The sequence below is a fragment of the Pygocentrus nattereri genome, chromosome 16 (genome assembly GCF_015220715.1).
Source record: "Pygocentrus nattereri isolate fPygNat1 chromosome 16, fPygNat1.pri, whole genome shotgun sequence".
Classification (NCBI taxonomy): domain Eukaryota; kingdom Metazoa; phylum Chordata; class Actinopteri; order Characiformes; family Serrasalmidae; genus Pygocentrus; species Pygocentrus nattereri.
In genome coordinates this window covers 9276719-9294101 of record NC_051226.1, presented here as the reverse complement: position 1 = coordinate 9294101, position 17383 = coordinate 9276719, and the positions used below count along the sequence as shown (strand labels likewise).

At 40.1% G+C, this 17383-nt stretch overlaps 1 protein-coding gene across 7 annotated transcripts in view; it reads left to right on the top strand.

Moving 5' to 3' along the window:
- The window catches only part of LOC108437395 (NMDA receptor synaptonuclear signaling and neuronal migration factor), a 46337-nt gene that overhangs the window by 19251 nt on the left and 9703 nt on the right, over window positions 1-17383 (top strand). For 2 of the 7 annotated variants that reach the window (XM_037545682.1, XM_037545680.1), the window contains exons 3-8: window positions 1032-1820; window positions 3281-3347; window positions 3709-3714; window positions 12097-12149; window positions 12700-12789; window positions 15038-15165. In XM_037545682.1, coding sequence (XP_037401579.1) covers window positions 1032-1820; window positions 3281-3347; window positions 3709-3714; window positions 12097-12149; window positions 12700-12789; window positions 15038-15165 — 1133 coding nt within the window. Of the gene's footprint in view, window positions 1-983; window positions 1821-3280; window positions 3348-3708; window positions 3715-12096; window positions 12150-12699; window positions 12790-15037; window positions 15166-17383 lie in introns of all 7 variants that reach the window. The other 5 variants (XM_037545679.1, XM_037545678.1, XM_037545683.1 and 2 more) reach the window with 4 other exon arrangements.

Below are 17383 nucleotides of genomic sequence, written 5' to 3'. Positions count from 1 at the left end.
TGGTAGTTATGTTCCCTAACTAAAGGTACTGAAGAAGAACCTATGTAAAGTATCACCCCAGTGGAAGTGTAGCCATTACTGAGAAAGATTTTTTTTTCACAAATTACATTACAATGGACTGGCCACCCCAGAGTCCAGACCTCAATATCATTGAATGTGTTTGGCATTATCTGGACCATGAGAAGCAAAATTACAACTAAATTCTAAGACTGAACTTGATGTGGAAAAATGTCCCTGCAGCAATACAAGTCTACTGAAAAGAAGCCATTATAAAGACAAACAGTGGACACATTAAATACTGCAAAACATGTTAAATTATTATATTAAAGTTGCTAAATATTTTTGCTACTCTCTTATGATGCTGAAATTTTTATTTATTGTTCTTACTTGCTGTTTGACTGTAAATTAAGGTAATAAAGGGTAACTTTTACACAGTACTGTGCATGTGGAATTGCATGGAATGATTTTCTGTGTTTTATTCTTTGTCATACACTTTATTTACTTTTTATATTATTTATTCATCTTAACTTAAATGTGGTGTGCAGTCACAACCTCATGTTATCTTTAACATGGGGCTGTGACCACATATCACATTTAACATAAAATGAATGAACAATATGGGAAGTGAATAAAGTGCATGACAAAGCAGGCTACAGGAATTCTGTAATGACTAAGAACTAGGAAACATCCCTGCACGTTAAACTGATCTGTTTAATAAGGTCTGTAATTATGCCGATGCTGACCCAGTATAACAGATCAGAGATTTACTCATTTAAAAAAAAAACTGAATTTTACCAAAATTATGGTGAAATTTGTGGTTTCATGATGCATTGAATCATACTCTAATCTAACTGTTGTGATGTCACAGACTCCCATGCTGTGAATGTTACCTCATTTGTCTTTTTTCTTTTTATCTGTCTTTGATTTTCTTTTTGTCTCTGTCTTGTATTTCTCTCTGTATCTATCTCTGTTTATCAATGTAGATCACTTACTGTCTGACACCCTCATTGGCCACGACTCTGACTCCCCAGACAGTGTGTGCACTCAGAACAACCACCACCACCACAACTATCCTCTGCAGGACCCCTCCAGCAGCAGCAGCAGCGGTGCTGATCCCAGCCTGATTAACCCCACACTGGGCCTCCTGCAGCCTCCGCCTCCGCCCTCCTCCTCTACCTCCCTCTCCTCCTCCAAAAGCCGCCTGTCGCTGGAGCGCAGCTTCTCAGCCGAGGAGGAGCAGCAGAAGTGCGTGGAGTGCTCCCTGCAGCCCTCCCGTGTCTACACCATCAGTGGTGAGAGTGCCATGCTGGCCAGCAAGGAGAGCCTGGAGCTGGAGGTGCTGAGGGGGGCACGGGATGCCCCTCCTTCAACATCTCAAACCTTGGGCCAACCTTCAGCCTCCTCCTCTACGACATCCTCACCCACCCAGCAGCATCACCACCACCATGGTGGTGGAGGAGGAGGAGGAGGCGGCGGCGGCAGCCATCACCATGGCAACCATCACCACCACCATGGTGGCGCCGGTGGGGGAGGGACCAACCCAGGACCCAGTAGCTCTGGCGCAGGACCGTCCCAACAACAGCACCATCACCACCACCACCACCTGTCCCAGCCGCTCCACAGCTCTGTCAGCGCCCACAACATCCGCGGCTGGGGCGAGGCCAGGGAGTGCGGCTTAGCCTGCGAGGCCTGTTCCGGGGCACCGTCCCGCAGCCAGGGCTCACTGGACCTGGAGAGCAGCACACGAGAGGCAGGCAAGCAGCCCCGGCGGCCGCTAGAGCGGATGTGCAGTGTGGACCGGGTGACTGGGCTGGACAGAGGTGAGAGGGGACAGAGAGAGAGGGGGAGAGAGAGGAGCTCAAAGGGGAATAGTGCAACAGGGGTTAAATTGGGATTTGTGAGGTGTCCTACTTCTTTGCAGACAATATGTTATGTATTATTAGAGATGACACATTTTTTCTTTTTTCATATCAATACTAATGTTTTTTTTTTAATCTACATGAGCGACTAAGCTTTAAAATGTGTTATTTTTAATCAAAGCACTTCTTTTTAGATAGGTCATATCATGTGACCTAGCTTATGTTGTACCATACTTTTTGGGGTCACAAGCAGGTCTGTGATGTTTCGGACTAAATTTGTTACAGAATTCGATTGGATCTGTTGATATCAGACCAACTGGATCAGTGCTATCTCTATATATTTGTTATATGGAGCATTTAGCATTGATAACTGCGAATAAATGTGATAACATAAATATATTTAACTATATCTAGCAATAGCTAGGTGAGGTGTGCCCTTGAGGGCATTAGTCAATGGAAAAATGCACCTGAAAGAAAATTGTTTGTGTTGTTACATGGAGTTCTAAGCACTGACATCATGGAAACATGATTAAAAAGCAAGTTTTTAGTCCCATGCTCTGTGTATAATTAGCTAGTTAGGAGCAGTTGAATCTTTAATCATTACATGAATTAGATATCTAATTTAAAAAAGCAGGTCTGATATATGAACATTAGATTGAGCTACCTTAGGGACAACAATTTTATTTGCCTATACAAACTATAGCTACCTTGATAGAATGATGTAAAACTGCCTGTTATTGTAGTTTAAGGAATGTTTCAGGCAAAAAATAAGTTAACATAGTTTTCACCTTACCCCAAATGTAGTAGCTCAGACAAAACATACTGTCTGAAGTTTCTCTCTTTAGTTTTGCACCAGCGATAGGAGGTTAATATGGTTATCAAGTGCAGACTGTATGATTAGCATCATCACAATTGCCTCAAACTGCAAGTAATTTCACACAGACTTACTTGTGTTTTCTTATTAGGTACATAAGCTTGTGCAAAACTACAGAGGCAACCTTTGGACACCAGGCGTGTGTTTGCTGATTGACTACAACTGGGTTAATCTTTGGTGCTGATCCATTGCTTTAAATGGATTTAATGAAAATTATATTACAAAAATACAAAATACTTTTCATCAGACTGTAGTACCAGAGCTCACCACCGCTTGCTGTTCATATAAGCCAAACGTGCTGAAGCTCTGGCCTAATTTAACCCCTGTCAGTGGGAAGGGTCATCTGTTGGTTGTGCCGTGGTCTGTATTTTTTGTGTCTCTCTCTCTCTTTTCCTCTGTGTCTCTGTGATCCTCTCTTGCCTTCTGTGCAGTGGACCTGTGAGTGTTTTGTGTGCAAAACAACACACTTATAAAGCATTTAAATACAAAGTAACTCACATCAGCAGAAACATGCTAACATGGGCTACCACACTTTTTCTCCTGACAGATGACGGTCACTGGTACCCCAAAGAGAACATGTTCTCCTTCCAGACTGCTACCACAACCATGCAGGCGTGAGTGATTCACTGACATCCAGACACTTTAGTAGAAGTATACTTGCACACTCTTTTCAGTTGAAATGTGTAGTGACCTCAGGGACAGATGGTGCTGCAGGTGCTGCAGCTACACACACTCAGCTCTTTAGTGACATTCTCACGCACACAGTGTCACAGTGAGTCAGGAAGTTGACAAGTACACAGCGAGCAGACCACACACACAAACACCCACATAAGAGAAACACACTTAATCACTCCAAAGCACAGTTGTAATCAAAGTGACTCTCTCTCTCTCTCTCTCTCTCTCTCTCTCTCTCTCTCTCTCTCTCTCTCTGTCTGTCTGTCTGCTCCATGTGTGCCCTTCCTTGTTATTCTACAGGATATCGTAAGTAAAATCTTTCATAATTTTTCTTGCCAGTGAAACACTAGCTTCTCCCTCTGTCCGCCCAGCCGCCTGTTCTGCACCCTGTAACCCCTCCCTCCCCCTCTGTTTCTCCTGGCTGACTGTTTGAAGTTACCAAGGAGACTCTAGTGTGATTTAGAGCATTGCATCCTCAGTATTCATTCTGAATCAGATCCGCTTCTGTTTTGAAGTCTAATAAAAAGCTAATGGAGAGAAAACTTTCTATATACTGTATGATAAACAATTTTGGAAGGCTCTGCAGTGATCTTTAGGTGTTAACCACCTCATAGACCTCACTCACTCACTTTTACCAGGCTAAAGATTCTCCTTGAGGGGGCTCTAATAGCACTTATTAGTTTTTTGGTGTTTCATAAAATGGTCTTTCACATCAGTAACACTGTGTGTCCTTGTTTGATGTAGTGTTGAAGGCAGAATTGTACAGCCTTGACTCCTGATTAGTAGAATAAAGAAAGCCATTGATTCTAATGAATAAGTTAAATGCCATTGTCTGAAATCAGGCTTTGTACAGTGCAAAGAACTGTGACTATTTGATCTAAGTCCTCAGTTCAAGCCATAATTGCCAAAACTTGGTCAAAAATGAGGAAAAAAACCACCTCTACAGTGATACTAATTTCTGCTGGTGTCCCTATAGGATTATAGCAGTTTGTTAGTGCTAGGCATGAACTTATTTTGGTCGTTCTGGACTAAACACAGACATTTGAAAGTTCTAAAAGACATTCTACAGTGTACTTCAAACTTGTGACAGATTTATTAGCATATGATTTACCTCATAGCATTTTCTCAGTGACTCTTTCACTAGAGTCCTGGTATAGAGCTGCTGACACTGTTTTCCATTTCTAACACCCATCGATTAGGCTCTTGCTTGTATTCACAGTCAGTGACATATCTACAGCTTCCAGGGGGCTTAGAGTGACATTTTTTTCTGATAAAATTTGCTTTTCCTATTGAAAATCAAAATATAAAATGTTGATTCCTCTGTTACTTCATAATCATGCACTTGATAATCTAACACAGCCTTCTCTTCAGGTTTTAAAGTTCTAAACAATAGGAGAACTCATTTAGGTATATGTACCTAGCTACCACAGAGCAGAGTTTTCCTTTCCACTCTGCATTTGGTAAATTTAACCCATTTGTCTCCATCCAAAACTTAACAATGAAATAAGAGTAGTATTGTAATGCTTGCAGACTGTAAATACAAAGTTTAATTAAAAAAAAAAAACGAACTAAAAATTCCAGGTAGTTCCCAGAAATCTTCTCTGAAGGCCTAGAAGGCTCTGAGGGTTAGAGTGATACCATTTTCAGCCCATCTTTGATAGAACACATGAATGATGTTCTACCTTGAATGAATCACTGTTAACCTTCTTTTATTGAATGGTTGTAAACTCCTATAGGCACCACAGCCAAATCCTGAGCCCAGTCACTGTGGCTTATCACTGTAGCTCAATGCAACTATGCACATTGGAAAATGACAATGTATTTGATACCATGCAAATATTGTGCATCTAAGTACACAAGTAAAAAAGGCCACCCAGTCTATTCTAACATTGTGACCTTTCACGTCCATATAAAATAAATATCACCTGAAATTAAAAATGCACTCTAAATTAAGGTATTTTGATAAAACTGAGTTGTACACTGCAATTTCTCTTTTATAGCAAAATGTACGTGTTTTTTTTTTTCAAGACAAGTTGAAAAGGTTTTTGCCAGTGTTCTCTGAAATTTGTGAGAGAAAGAATGCATTCCTTGGCAGAGTATGGTTAGGACCATGAATCATTATATATGATGATTGTCACAAAGCTAACCTCATGCCATCTTCATATTGAATGGCTCCACCATGTCATTAGTGTCCAGAGTCATCAGTAAATCATTCATATCACAGGCATTACTTCTGCTCCATGTTATCCAGAAAGAAAATAAAGGACATGAAGACATCCAGAGGTATTCTGTCTCCAGTCAGGCTGTCTATCTCTCTAGCTGTGCCTGTATTTGCTAGTAGTCTGTATTGCTGCAGCATTCTGGCAGTGCTGGCTTGTAGTTCTAGTCAGCGTGACTTATCCAGTAAGCTTATTTCTATCTAAGTAATCTTTGTTACTGCAGGAGGTGAGATGTCATTAGATATATTCATTGCAATGTCTGATTACATAGATCTTAACTAAAACTTAAAAGAACTCATTGTCACGCTTTGTCAGAAATGTAATGCCTCAGAGTGTCTTCCATGGTTCCAGCATACCCTGAAATTGCTTTTTTCCCCCAACCATGAGCGCTTTTCCCTTTTGTGTTTTTGAGCCATGAATGAATTATGAGATAGAAGAAGGAAAAGCATGTTTTTTTCTTCTGCCTCCCCTTGTTTTTTTATTTATTTAGGTAAAACTCAGAGCTTATCAGTAGTTTTGGATGATAAAGCCGTGACTGTTGTAAATGTAGTCCAATCACTGAGATTTGAGGGAGCGAGATTAGATATGAAAGGAATGTGGTTAAAAGTAAACTAGTTCTTGGTGGGTGAGTGATCAAGCGTAGCTGGCAATATTGGATGTGCTCTGTGTCCTTTAGAGAGACTCGCATTATGTGAATAAATGCCATCAGAGGCAGTTCCTGAAGATGAGAGAAATGTAATTGAAGGAGGCTGAATGAATTCTCATTGCTCTGGAGACAGTTCCCCGTGCCACTGGTGATTTGCATCTACATTGTTAGGCAGGAGTGAAACCCCATCCGAGGAGAGAGGAATGACACACAGCAATCAGTCATTCAGGGGACAGAGGAGGCAAAGGAGAGAGCGAGGAGAGAGATGGAGAGACAGGACAGTTGTAAGATGATTGCGTAACCGGAGGTGTTAGAGCCAGGGAGGTGGTAATCATTGTCCACAGTTGGAACATTGTGATTGGACATTCTGGAGCAGTCAGAGGGACACATCCCACAATGACTGGCTGCTGCTGAGGAAGGTCAGTGTGACAGGGATGTGCTGCTAAATAATAGAGGAGACTTCTAGGGGCTTCAGAACTTCACAGAATATGGGGGAAAAGTGAAAGAGAGGGAATAAATGCCGCATCATAGGGGCATTTAGAGGGACAAGAGAGGGACTGTGCCGCATCATAATAGTTGAATGAAAACTTTATCATGATGCATGAAAACTATATTAATGAAATAAGATAATGGCTTAATTGAAAATTGGCTGCTTTTTACTGCGCAATTTATGCAGTTACTGTACAAGGAACAATGGTTGTTTATAAGAAATCTTATAAGAAGAGTCTTTTTTGATGCATGTAGCTGCAGTTGCAATGGTATGATTCGGCCGAGCTGGCCTAGGCCCACCAACTTTTGTCATTGGTCCACCTAAAATGACTGCTCAAATGTACTTTCAGATGTAACATTTTTTTAACAAACTGGAAAAGTGATTGTGCTGTTTAAGCAATTCTCTATCTTGGTGTTCCAGGTGGTTGCAAGGGAGTTGCTAGTTGGTTTCAATGGTATCATGGGGGTTAGGTTGCTAAGCATTTGCTATAGTATTGCATGCATTCCGAGGATGTTGGGAAAGTGCTTGTTAGGCTGTTGCCATGTTAATGATGTGGTATCTCAGGCAGTTGCTAGGTGGATAATATTGCGTTTTAGGTGGTTGTTTTATTGTGTTGCTATTGTACTTGTATTATGGTGACCACTTTTGGAGGTGCTGCTTTTGGCCATGTAGTGTACAATGATTGTGGTGGAATTAGAGGTACACATAAGAAAAAATTTCAAATGCAGATTGTTGAACAGTACTTCATTCAGTCCATGTGGGGGAAAAAATAGAATTTGAATGACTGCTAATTGGAAACTGTATGTACACTCAAAAATCACACAAGCACATCTTTCACAATCAGAACATTCTGGAGTCAGTTGAGTATTGGCATCTTTAAAACTGTGGGGCATGTTTTAAAGATAATTAGCAGACACAAAAGAAGAGGAGTATAAATAAGATAGCAGTAGTGTTGTGCATTTACTAATAAATAAAACCACAAATAAAAACTTTAAAAATTATATAACATTGGAAATTCTATTTTTGATATTGACCAATCAAATTCCAGTTTAATCAGTAACCATAGGTATGAAGCATTTTCTAAGCTCACCTGAGAAAGAAAAATCTCCTCACAAGACCATCACCACTGCATATGGACTAGAAGCATGAATGGCCTATCCACAACATTACATGAATGCAAAACTACAATTATCCAACTGTAAACTCATTTAATCCAAAGACAAATCTAGAAATAAATAACAGAAAAATATCACAAGAATATTAAAGTTTTGTTGGAAATTATTGCTTCTTTCTCTTAATTGAGTTCAGATTTTTTTTTCTTTTATGACCAATTATGAGTTTTGTGTATCTCAGGTTTAGTTTTTTTGCTTACGATGCCTCATAGCTACTGTTAAAGTTACTACATCATTGCAGCCACCAGCCTAAGAATGAAATTCACACTCCCGAATTTGTTGTGCCCATCCAAAACAGCAGCCCTTGTGTGGCTACTGTGCAGCTGTTTTGTGTTCTAGAAGTACGTGATGCCCACAATATACTCAGAAAAGCATATTGTGACATAATTATTACAATAACGATATCATCATATTGTCCACCCCTAGTAGAAATGTAAAGAAAGAAGGGGAGCCGTTAACATGGGTGTTAATGGTACGTAGACAAGACATGCAACATTAATGGACATAGTCATGAAACAGTTAGCGAGGATAAGAGAGGCGATATGGCCGAGAAAGGCACTGACTCATCCTCTGGTGGCTGTGGGGGCGAAGGGTGCTTCCCTTCTCTCTCTCTCTCTCTCTTTCTCTCTTTCTATCGTCCTCTCTCCCTCCTCCTATCTTTCATCCCCTCATTAGGCAGGCAGTACACGTCTGTGAAGTCTGTGGGCGAGAACGGCAAAAAGGACAAAGAAGAGAGGGAGTCTCTGTGCGCTTTCTCTCGTTCTCTCTCTCTGACGTGAGCCCACTCTGCGCATGTGACCCGAATTCACTTTTTCACACTGTCACTCTGTCACCGTTTTGCCAATTAGCCACAAGTCACTACGCTGTAATTCTGTGACTGTGACACCACATTGCCATGGTAAAGAAAGCTTACAGTTAGCCATTCAGGATTCTTGCAGCTGAAATTTTATGGTGCAGTAACTTACAAGTGCTAATGCATTTTGTTTGTCTTAATGTGTGAATATGCCTATATTATCCTTCAGGCCTTTGTTTTCTAAAGTGTATCACTTTGTTAAAATTTAATTTAGTTTTGTCTGCCAGTCACTTATAAAGCTTGTTGCTTTTAGCCCTTTAGTCAGTCATCTTTTATAGTTATATGCACTAATTTGTCATCATTTCACATAGAGCTCAGAAGCCCATACTGTATGCCCATATTAGTACATTTCTCTGAGGGAAACATGAGTCGTATTTTTGAAAACTGCAACTGCTGTAAGCAAAAAACAGTTTACCTTTGACTGTCAATGGATCCTCTGATAAAGGTGATTTAGCAGTCAGAAGTATGAATAACTTCAACCAGCTACTCAAATTGTAAACTACCTCTGCTAAAGCAACTTAACTACCACACTAGACAAAGCTGGATTGTGCGGAATGTTTTGGTGAGATTGGCAGTCTTAATTCAATGTGTAGCAGTGTTCACTTGCATGTAGCAGTAATTCGTATTTCTTTACCAACCTAGCAATTTATTAGATACAGCGATGTTTGGGTAGAAAATGTCAGAGGTCTATAGCAATTGATTAAAGCTATAGAGAGGCAAATATGGCAAAATCTATTGGTGAAAATTTGCACAAGTTGAGCTCACATCAAGTCAGTTTTCATGGACTTTGTATTGCCTTTCAAAGCCAACAATGCCAAGATATCACTTTTCCAGTTCGTAGTCTTACAAACCAGCCCAGACAAATACAGGACTGTGAAAACTCTCATAAATCAGTCTAGTCAGCTTAGGCCTGGCTTCATTCTTCTGAGTGTTCAACTTCTATAGATACACAGTTTAGAAATGTGAAATATTGATGTATTTCAGAGTGGATGAGGACATCAGCTGAATTCACAAATTAGCATTAACAAATCACACTATTACTTGCAGGTGTAATTTATCGCACCAGTGGAATCTGAGATGCTAACTGCTAGCTATCTTTACCATAGTGTCATAATGGTAGAATGAGTCCATTTTGAAGTACAGCAGTGACAGAAGCCAATGAATAAAACAGTGAGGTAAAATCCCAGCAGCATTGTTGAGAACAGTGCAGTTATTCTCAAATTCTAACTAAAGGACATGTTTTTGCTGTGTGGCTACACCAGGCATTTGGTGTAGGACCCTGGTTTCATTTGTCTGGAGAGAGCTGAGGACAGTCAGGAGGATGTGTGTCTGTTTTCCTCCCGCTCCCACTCCCTCCCTCCTCTGTAGTGGTTATGAGCGTAGTGCATGGGGGGCAGTATGGCAGGTGCTTCTGTGGAGGAATGATGATCATGAGCCAGAGCTGATGCATATCTCTCAGCACATCACTCACAAAGCACTGAGGGCAAGGGAAAGACACATGTTAGCTTCAGTGTGTAGACCTCAGTGAACATACCGGAGCCTAAAGTGGCAGTCCTATAAGGGACAGGAAATGAGATTTGAGCTCTCTATTAAAAGACTAGTTTGGTGGAAAAGCAAATGTACACAGTATTCTCCTTGCCTCAAATGCAGTCAGTTAGCCAAGACATGTTTTATGTTTGTTTTAGTTTTGCAGTGGAGCTATACTAGGCTAATGTAAGTAACAAATATTAGAAGCGGATACCCGCCACTTAGCATTGTTAAATCTGCAGCCTAAGTCATCACACTCTTGTCTCAAACTGTATTAGGGTTGTTTAGTAAACCCAAACAGGCTTCTGGCACTGGCATACTGTTATCTATAAAAATGTACAAACATCTGTTGCATAGCTAAAAAGGGCATTTTATGCAGTTTTAGGCAAGTGTGTGATGATTTAGACATGAGTTTTCACATTGCTAGCTGCCCTGCTGGATAAACCAACACCAACGAGCCTGGCTGATTATTAACAAAACCAGCATATTGTAGTGTTCACCGTTATTAAAAGAGGCACTGCTTTTGCATAACTCGTGCTGCCTTGTTTTCCAACTGTTGTCGGCCACAGCCATGCTGTACATAAGCGAAGTTTTCCTCTTTAACAGCTCATTCAGTACCCAGCTCATGTCTCCCTCTTTTCCCAGCTCACACATACATGTGTGTATATTTACTTACATTTGATGTTTCTACGGACCATGGACCTAAAAGGCGTGAAATGAGAGTTGAAGCCTTCATTAAATGAGGTTGTATTTCATTACTGAAGAACTTTGGGTCTAAGCAGGTTTCGTCTATGGGAAAATCAAATGGCATTTTCAAAAATCAAACGTTCCAAACTCGAACGTTTTGTACAGTATACCCCCACCACTTTCCCCCAAGCATCTTATGAATTATGAATAATGCCACCAACACATGCTAGCACTGCTCCTCCTTGAAATGACATTCAATGAAAGGAAGTCTATTAAACCAAAAGCCACCCAAACTGTTAGCTGCTACTACAACTTAGCTACCACATTTGTTGAAATGTGTGGGTTTGTATGGGATGTTTTGGTGAGGTTAGCAGTTTGGTGATGCCAGTGTTAGCTTGCATGTAGAAATATTTTGAATTTTGACTCTTTACTGATCTTATAATTCAGAGGATCCAGTGAAATCAGGTGTGTGGTGAATTAGGCATGCGCTTTGTGCAATAGTAACTGCTGATGTATAAGCTTCCATCAGTTGTTAGCATCATTAGCCTCACAGCTCCAGTACAAAACCAAAGCAGCAAAATGTGGACATATGTTTTGGCTAATTGACTGCATTTGGATGAAGAGGAAATTATGTCAATTTCACCTATTTGAGACCTGATAGCTGTCCCTTGACATACATGAAATGAGATTTGAAGACGCCATTAAGAGAAGCTGTATTTAACTACTGAAGAACTCTGTCAAGAGTGCCTGTCTGAGGGGCATTTGAATGAAAACGCCTGATTAGCATCAGAACGGGCCGCTCTTACAGTGAAAGCAAAGTGTACTGCAGAGGGTGACCTCCAACACTTAGCCATTGTCCTCTCTGGACACAAGCATCAGTCACTGCTCTGATTATAACTGCTTTGATCAGATTATCAGATTTGACCTGACATTGACTCTTTTTCTCCCTTTTGCTTTCTACCTACATCATTTTCTTTCTTTTATCCCCCACCATCTCTTTCTCTCTCCTCTCCCTCTCTCCTGCCATCCTCTCTTTTCTCCCACCTCCCATATTTCCGTCTCTGCCTCTTTCCTCCAAATGATCTCTTGTACAGGAATTTCCGGAAGCACCTTAGGATGGTGGGCAGCAGAAGAATGAAAGCTCAGAGTGAGTCAGATTGTTAATGAGAGTGTGAATGACTTCATTAGTGGTTGTGGTTTCTTGTAAATGTGGTCTTGTGTTTTGGTTCGTGCTGGTGTCATGCATGCTGTTGTGGGTGTGTAAGTGTCATGTGCCTGTGTTCTGTAATTAGAATGTGTTTGTGTGTGCATGATTAAGTATGTGCACTTGCGTGTGTGTGTGTGTGTGTGTGTGTGTAAGTGACTGTGCAGGTAGTGAGCCTCGGAAGTGTTGTGGGGGGGTCCTTCTTCTCCAGGGGATCATCAGGATAATGGTTAGAGACTATGTTTTGGGGGCGCACTGTGTAAGAGAGAGAGGACACAGTTGTGTGTTTATAAATGCAGGATAGATAGAAGGTGGGAAATGTGTGTGTGTGTGTGTGGGGTGTCGTGCAGCGTACAGTTGGTGGTCCAGACGTCCCTGTGGAGTGTGTGACAGCTGTTCAGCAGGCACAGTGTGAGAGGAGTATTGGAGAGTGTGTGTGATGGAGACAGAGAGAGAGAAAGAGAGAGAGTGACTGTCTCTCCACCTCCAATAGCCTTTGCAGAGCGCAGGGCGAAGAGCTTCAACCGCTCCTGGAGCGACCCCACCCCAGTCAAGCAAGACTCGCTCCAAGACTCAAAAGACAGTGAGTCAAGCCGTGAACACACTCCTGTACACTGCCCCACACACACACACACACGCACTGATATCATGCACACTAGATGCTCACTAGACACACTCTCACACTTGGTCACAGGCTGAGTATGCTCTCTCTATCTTATAAGTTCACCTCAATGGACAAAATGCACACAAGTGGGTCTGACTTTGGGGCAGACACGTTGTGGGTGAAAATTAGATAGAGTTGTACTTTTTTAAAGAGCCAGTATGATGGGAAATAGAGCTGAACAATTAATCATTTTTATATAAAAATTGCAAGAGCTGCTATTTTTAATTATACCCCATTGTCTTAACAAGGCATAAGTGGGGAAATTCAACCCACAAATGCAGAGCTTTTGGTCTGGCACTGGGAACTTAGAACTATTGCTCAGTAAAATCAAATGTTGATATTTTCCCCAAATCATTCAACCTTAATGGGAAACCAAACCATGCTTTTTTAAGAAGTTTGTACTATATAATTAAGATGGTGCAATGTCACTTTTACTTCAGTATAGCAATATTGAAACCTTAAGGCTGATATTGGTTGATATCGACAATAATCCAATATTTTAAAACTACTAAGCTTTAAAACAAGCTAAGCAACTCACTCGAGATGACCATCTCTGTCTAAGATGATCATAAGTATTGGCTGTACATTGGAGAGAAAATTGGGCAAAAATAAAAAGTAAAAAAAAAAGAGATTCCTGAAAGTTGGCTAAACATTCCACGACCCCACAGAAAGAAATTTGCACATGACATTCCTTCTAATATCAGATCCACCAAGTTCTACTGATATCTGCCCATATGATACGCATCAATACCAACACTTATATACTCATATATTATTTGTTGTAACTGCTTCTTAATTATTTTGAAGGTGTTTATGAGCTAATTAATAACAATTAATAAAAATGAATAAATAATTTTAAAATGAATTATGTTGTTAGATTGTGAAGTGATACCAGAACATTTTGGATAGTAAATAAAATGTTTTTGTGTTATAGACTTTGTAACCCCTGGTTTCTATCCACTGTAAAGATAACAGAGCATTTTCTCTGTAATGCACTATTTTATATCAAACCTCTGAATTAGTTTGTTTACAATTTAATGGTTGAATTATGTAGAATTAAAAAAAAGTGGTGGACTTCCCCTTTATAAGCACACCCACTCATACTTACTACAAAAAAACATGCACGCACATGCACATACACACACATACACACACAGCGATGTGCTTCCTCTGCTGTTGACTCTGACCCTGTCTGTCTGTCTTCCTCTGAGTGAGGGTCTGTCTCCGAATATGTGTCCCTCTCTCTCTCTCTCTCTCTCTCTCTCTCTCTCTGTGAGTATCTGTCCCAGCTTAGGTGTTTGTGTGTGTGTGTGTGTGTGTGTGTGTGTGTGTGTGTGTGTGTGTGTGTGTGTGTGTGTGTGTTTGTGCACTGTAGATTTCTGTGTCAGCATGTGACACCTGTGCGTGTAGTTTGTCTTCTTGCTTTTTGTTTTGTCTGGTCTGTGGAACCTACGCTGTTTGGGGGATGCGCTCTGTTGGCTTATTATGACTTTGGACTCATTATCTGAATGTTAGTCTCTCTCTCTCTCTCTCTCTCTCTCTCTCTCTCTCTCTCTCTCTCTCTCTATCTCACTCTCCCTTACTCTCTCTTTCTCACACTCTCCATCTATCTCACTCTCACACTCTCCTACATGCTCTCCCTATCTCACGCTCTCACTTAATCTCTCTTATGCTTCCTGAAACTTTGTGCCTCTCACCCTCTCTCTCTCTCTCTCTCTCTCTCTCTCTCTCTCTCTCTCTCTCTCTCTCTCTCTCTCTCTTCCCCTCTCTCTCTCTCTTCCTCTCTCTCTCTCTCTCTCTCTCTCTCTCTCTCTCTCTCTCTCTCTCTCTCTCTCTCTCTCTCTCTCTCTCTCTCTCTATCTCTCTCTATCTCTCTCTCTCTCTCTCTCTTCCTCTCTCTCTCTCTCTCTCTCTCTCTCTCTCTCTCTCTCTCTGATTTCTCTCTCTAATGTTGGCAGCAATTTTGTTCTTCCAAAAGGTCTTTCTCGTAAATCTCTCTCTGTGCTTCAGTTCAGTACTTCTGTGTTGTTCCTATATCTGTTTAATCTTCAGCTATTGTATCTCTCTCTCTCTTCCACTCCTCCACCCTATCTCTCTTTCTTTATCTCTGTGTGCGGCTGACCGGGCCCTGCTGTGCTCTTCTGTGTGGTGTTGTGTTGTGCTGCAGGTGGTGACCTGCAGGCGTCCTGTGCCACTCTGGAAGACGGAGGCTGTGATGATATGGACTGGGAGGAGGAGAGAGAGATGGAGAGAGCGGCATGTGAAGGAGATGATTTCATCCCTCCTAAAGTCATGGTCAGTTTCGTCAGTTCCTACTGGATGTAGCCTTTGTTGAAGACCAGTCTCATTAGTAACTGATGATTTTTGTCACTTACTCTGTGACACCCAGTATTTTGTATTTGTGTGATTTTCCATTTTTGTGTAAAGGTATGTGTTTAGATTCCCCCGGTATGTTGCTGTTGTTGGAACAAAACCTTGTATCTCCAAAATGAGAACTTTACAGAAGAAGCAAAAAAACTGGTATTTTCAGATTATGCCAAAAACTGAAAAATAAAAAATGGGGATACGAGATTTTGTCCTAACATCAGCCATATGTTAAAACAATAAGCCATGGGACTCTGTGCATGACATCAATTTTAAGAACAGAACTATCTATTTTATACATCTTAGCAGCTCAAAGTACACAGGATATAAAGAGTTCTCAGAACATTGATTAAGTATAATTTTGGACTAAGTTGCAATGTCAGTGATCATTTTTGTAGCCTAAACAGGGCCATTTCTGAACATTTGTTGGTCCTATTATATTATATTATATTACATTATATTATATATGCTAAATGCTGTAAAGGTAAATATATTATATTATATTATATTATATTATATTATATTATATTATATTATATTATATTATATTATTATTATAATGTGTTTTATAAGTGAAAACATTTTTAAGTGGAATTAAAATATTTTGATCATTCAATTTCATTTTGATACATAATTTCTGCTTTCTTTATTTTAGGAAGCAAAATTATTAATAATATCTTTTTTTATGATATGTTTGACAAACATTATTGCAGGTTTGGTCAGCCACTCAAAAAAATGTAATGAAACTGGGATCGACTTTTCATTGTCACTTTCTTATCCGTTTGAAAATGTGTGAACACACTGCTCTCTGTCATTTTCCCCACACTTTTACAGAACAATGAACACAGATCTCAAAGAAAAATACAAAGGTTAATTGTATTGTAAGGTTAATTGTACAAAACAAAAGGATAATGTAGTGAGAGCTGACTGAAAATACTCTTAGTTATAAATATCTTCAGCACCTGTGTGAACGACACAGAGCACAACTGTTAACTCAGAAATGAGTCATCATGAGTTGTTAATGTAAGCGTTGATTAATTGATTTGTGAGCTGAGACGTGTATGTCAGATGAGAAATTGGTAAAAGGTTAGAATATTAAGTCTGCCCTGCGATGGACTGGCGACCTGTCCAGGGTGTATCCTGCCTTCCGCCCGATGACCGCTGGGATTGGCACCAGCACCTGTGTTGGCACCATGTTAAAATATTAATAAAATATTTAATTGACATTAAAACTGATAAAATGATAAATGATAGATGAGATTATGAGTCATTCAAATGATGAATTCTACCAGAGACACTAGAACTGCTTCAGAAAAAAGAAAAAGATTTCAGATATGACATTTGAGCTATTCAGAAATGTTTATTTCTGCTTTTTTCTTTTTTCCATACTCATTGAAAAATGGTGAGAATAATGTAAAGCAGCATTGTCCCATGTGATGACAAACAGGAGGCTGGAGTGATTGTCAGTAGAAGGAGTAACAGATTTATAAAACGTCAGATTATTGAGGTTGTTAAAAATGTGTACAATGAAAGCTACAGTGTGTCGACATAGATTTGGGTTTGATCCTTCTTCCACCTTCTGTCTTCCACATTCTGTCATGCCATGAATGATGACATGGTTTATAACTGTTTTGTCTGAATTTCACTGTAAACTTCAGTTCCGTAATATACGAATGGAGAGGCTTTCAATTTTGTCTCCTCTGATCTCTGATATATACTGTACTGATATACTCAGGCCTAGAGCTTGGCATCATTTGGACACCTGTGTTTCAGGAGTATCAAAAAAAGAAAAGAGTATATGTGTATTTTGGGTGATTTTTTGTTCTTTTTTGGCTGATGTTTTTTTGCAGAGCTTATACAGTAATTTATAATCTGGTGAAGAATAGGCTCCACATTCTGATATATGTTCTAAAACCTTTTTCAGTTATCAGCAGCTAGAACAGTAGACATTGACACTAATGAAGGCTAAAACCTTCTAACCTGTATTTTGTGGTATTTGGTTGTTGTTTAGTAAGTGATCGAAGGAATTTAACCCTGATTGTTAGTTGAAGTGTTTAATGGAAAAGTTGGCTTTTGTGTCATATGTTTAGTGTTTTGTGGATATTTGACCATTTTGTAAAGAAAAAGTGTTATTTTGGCCACCAAGTCT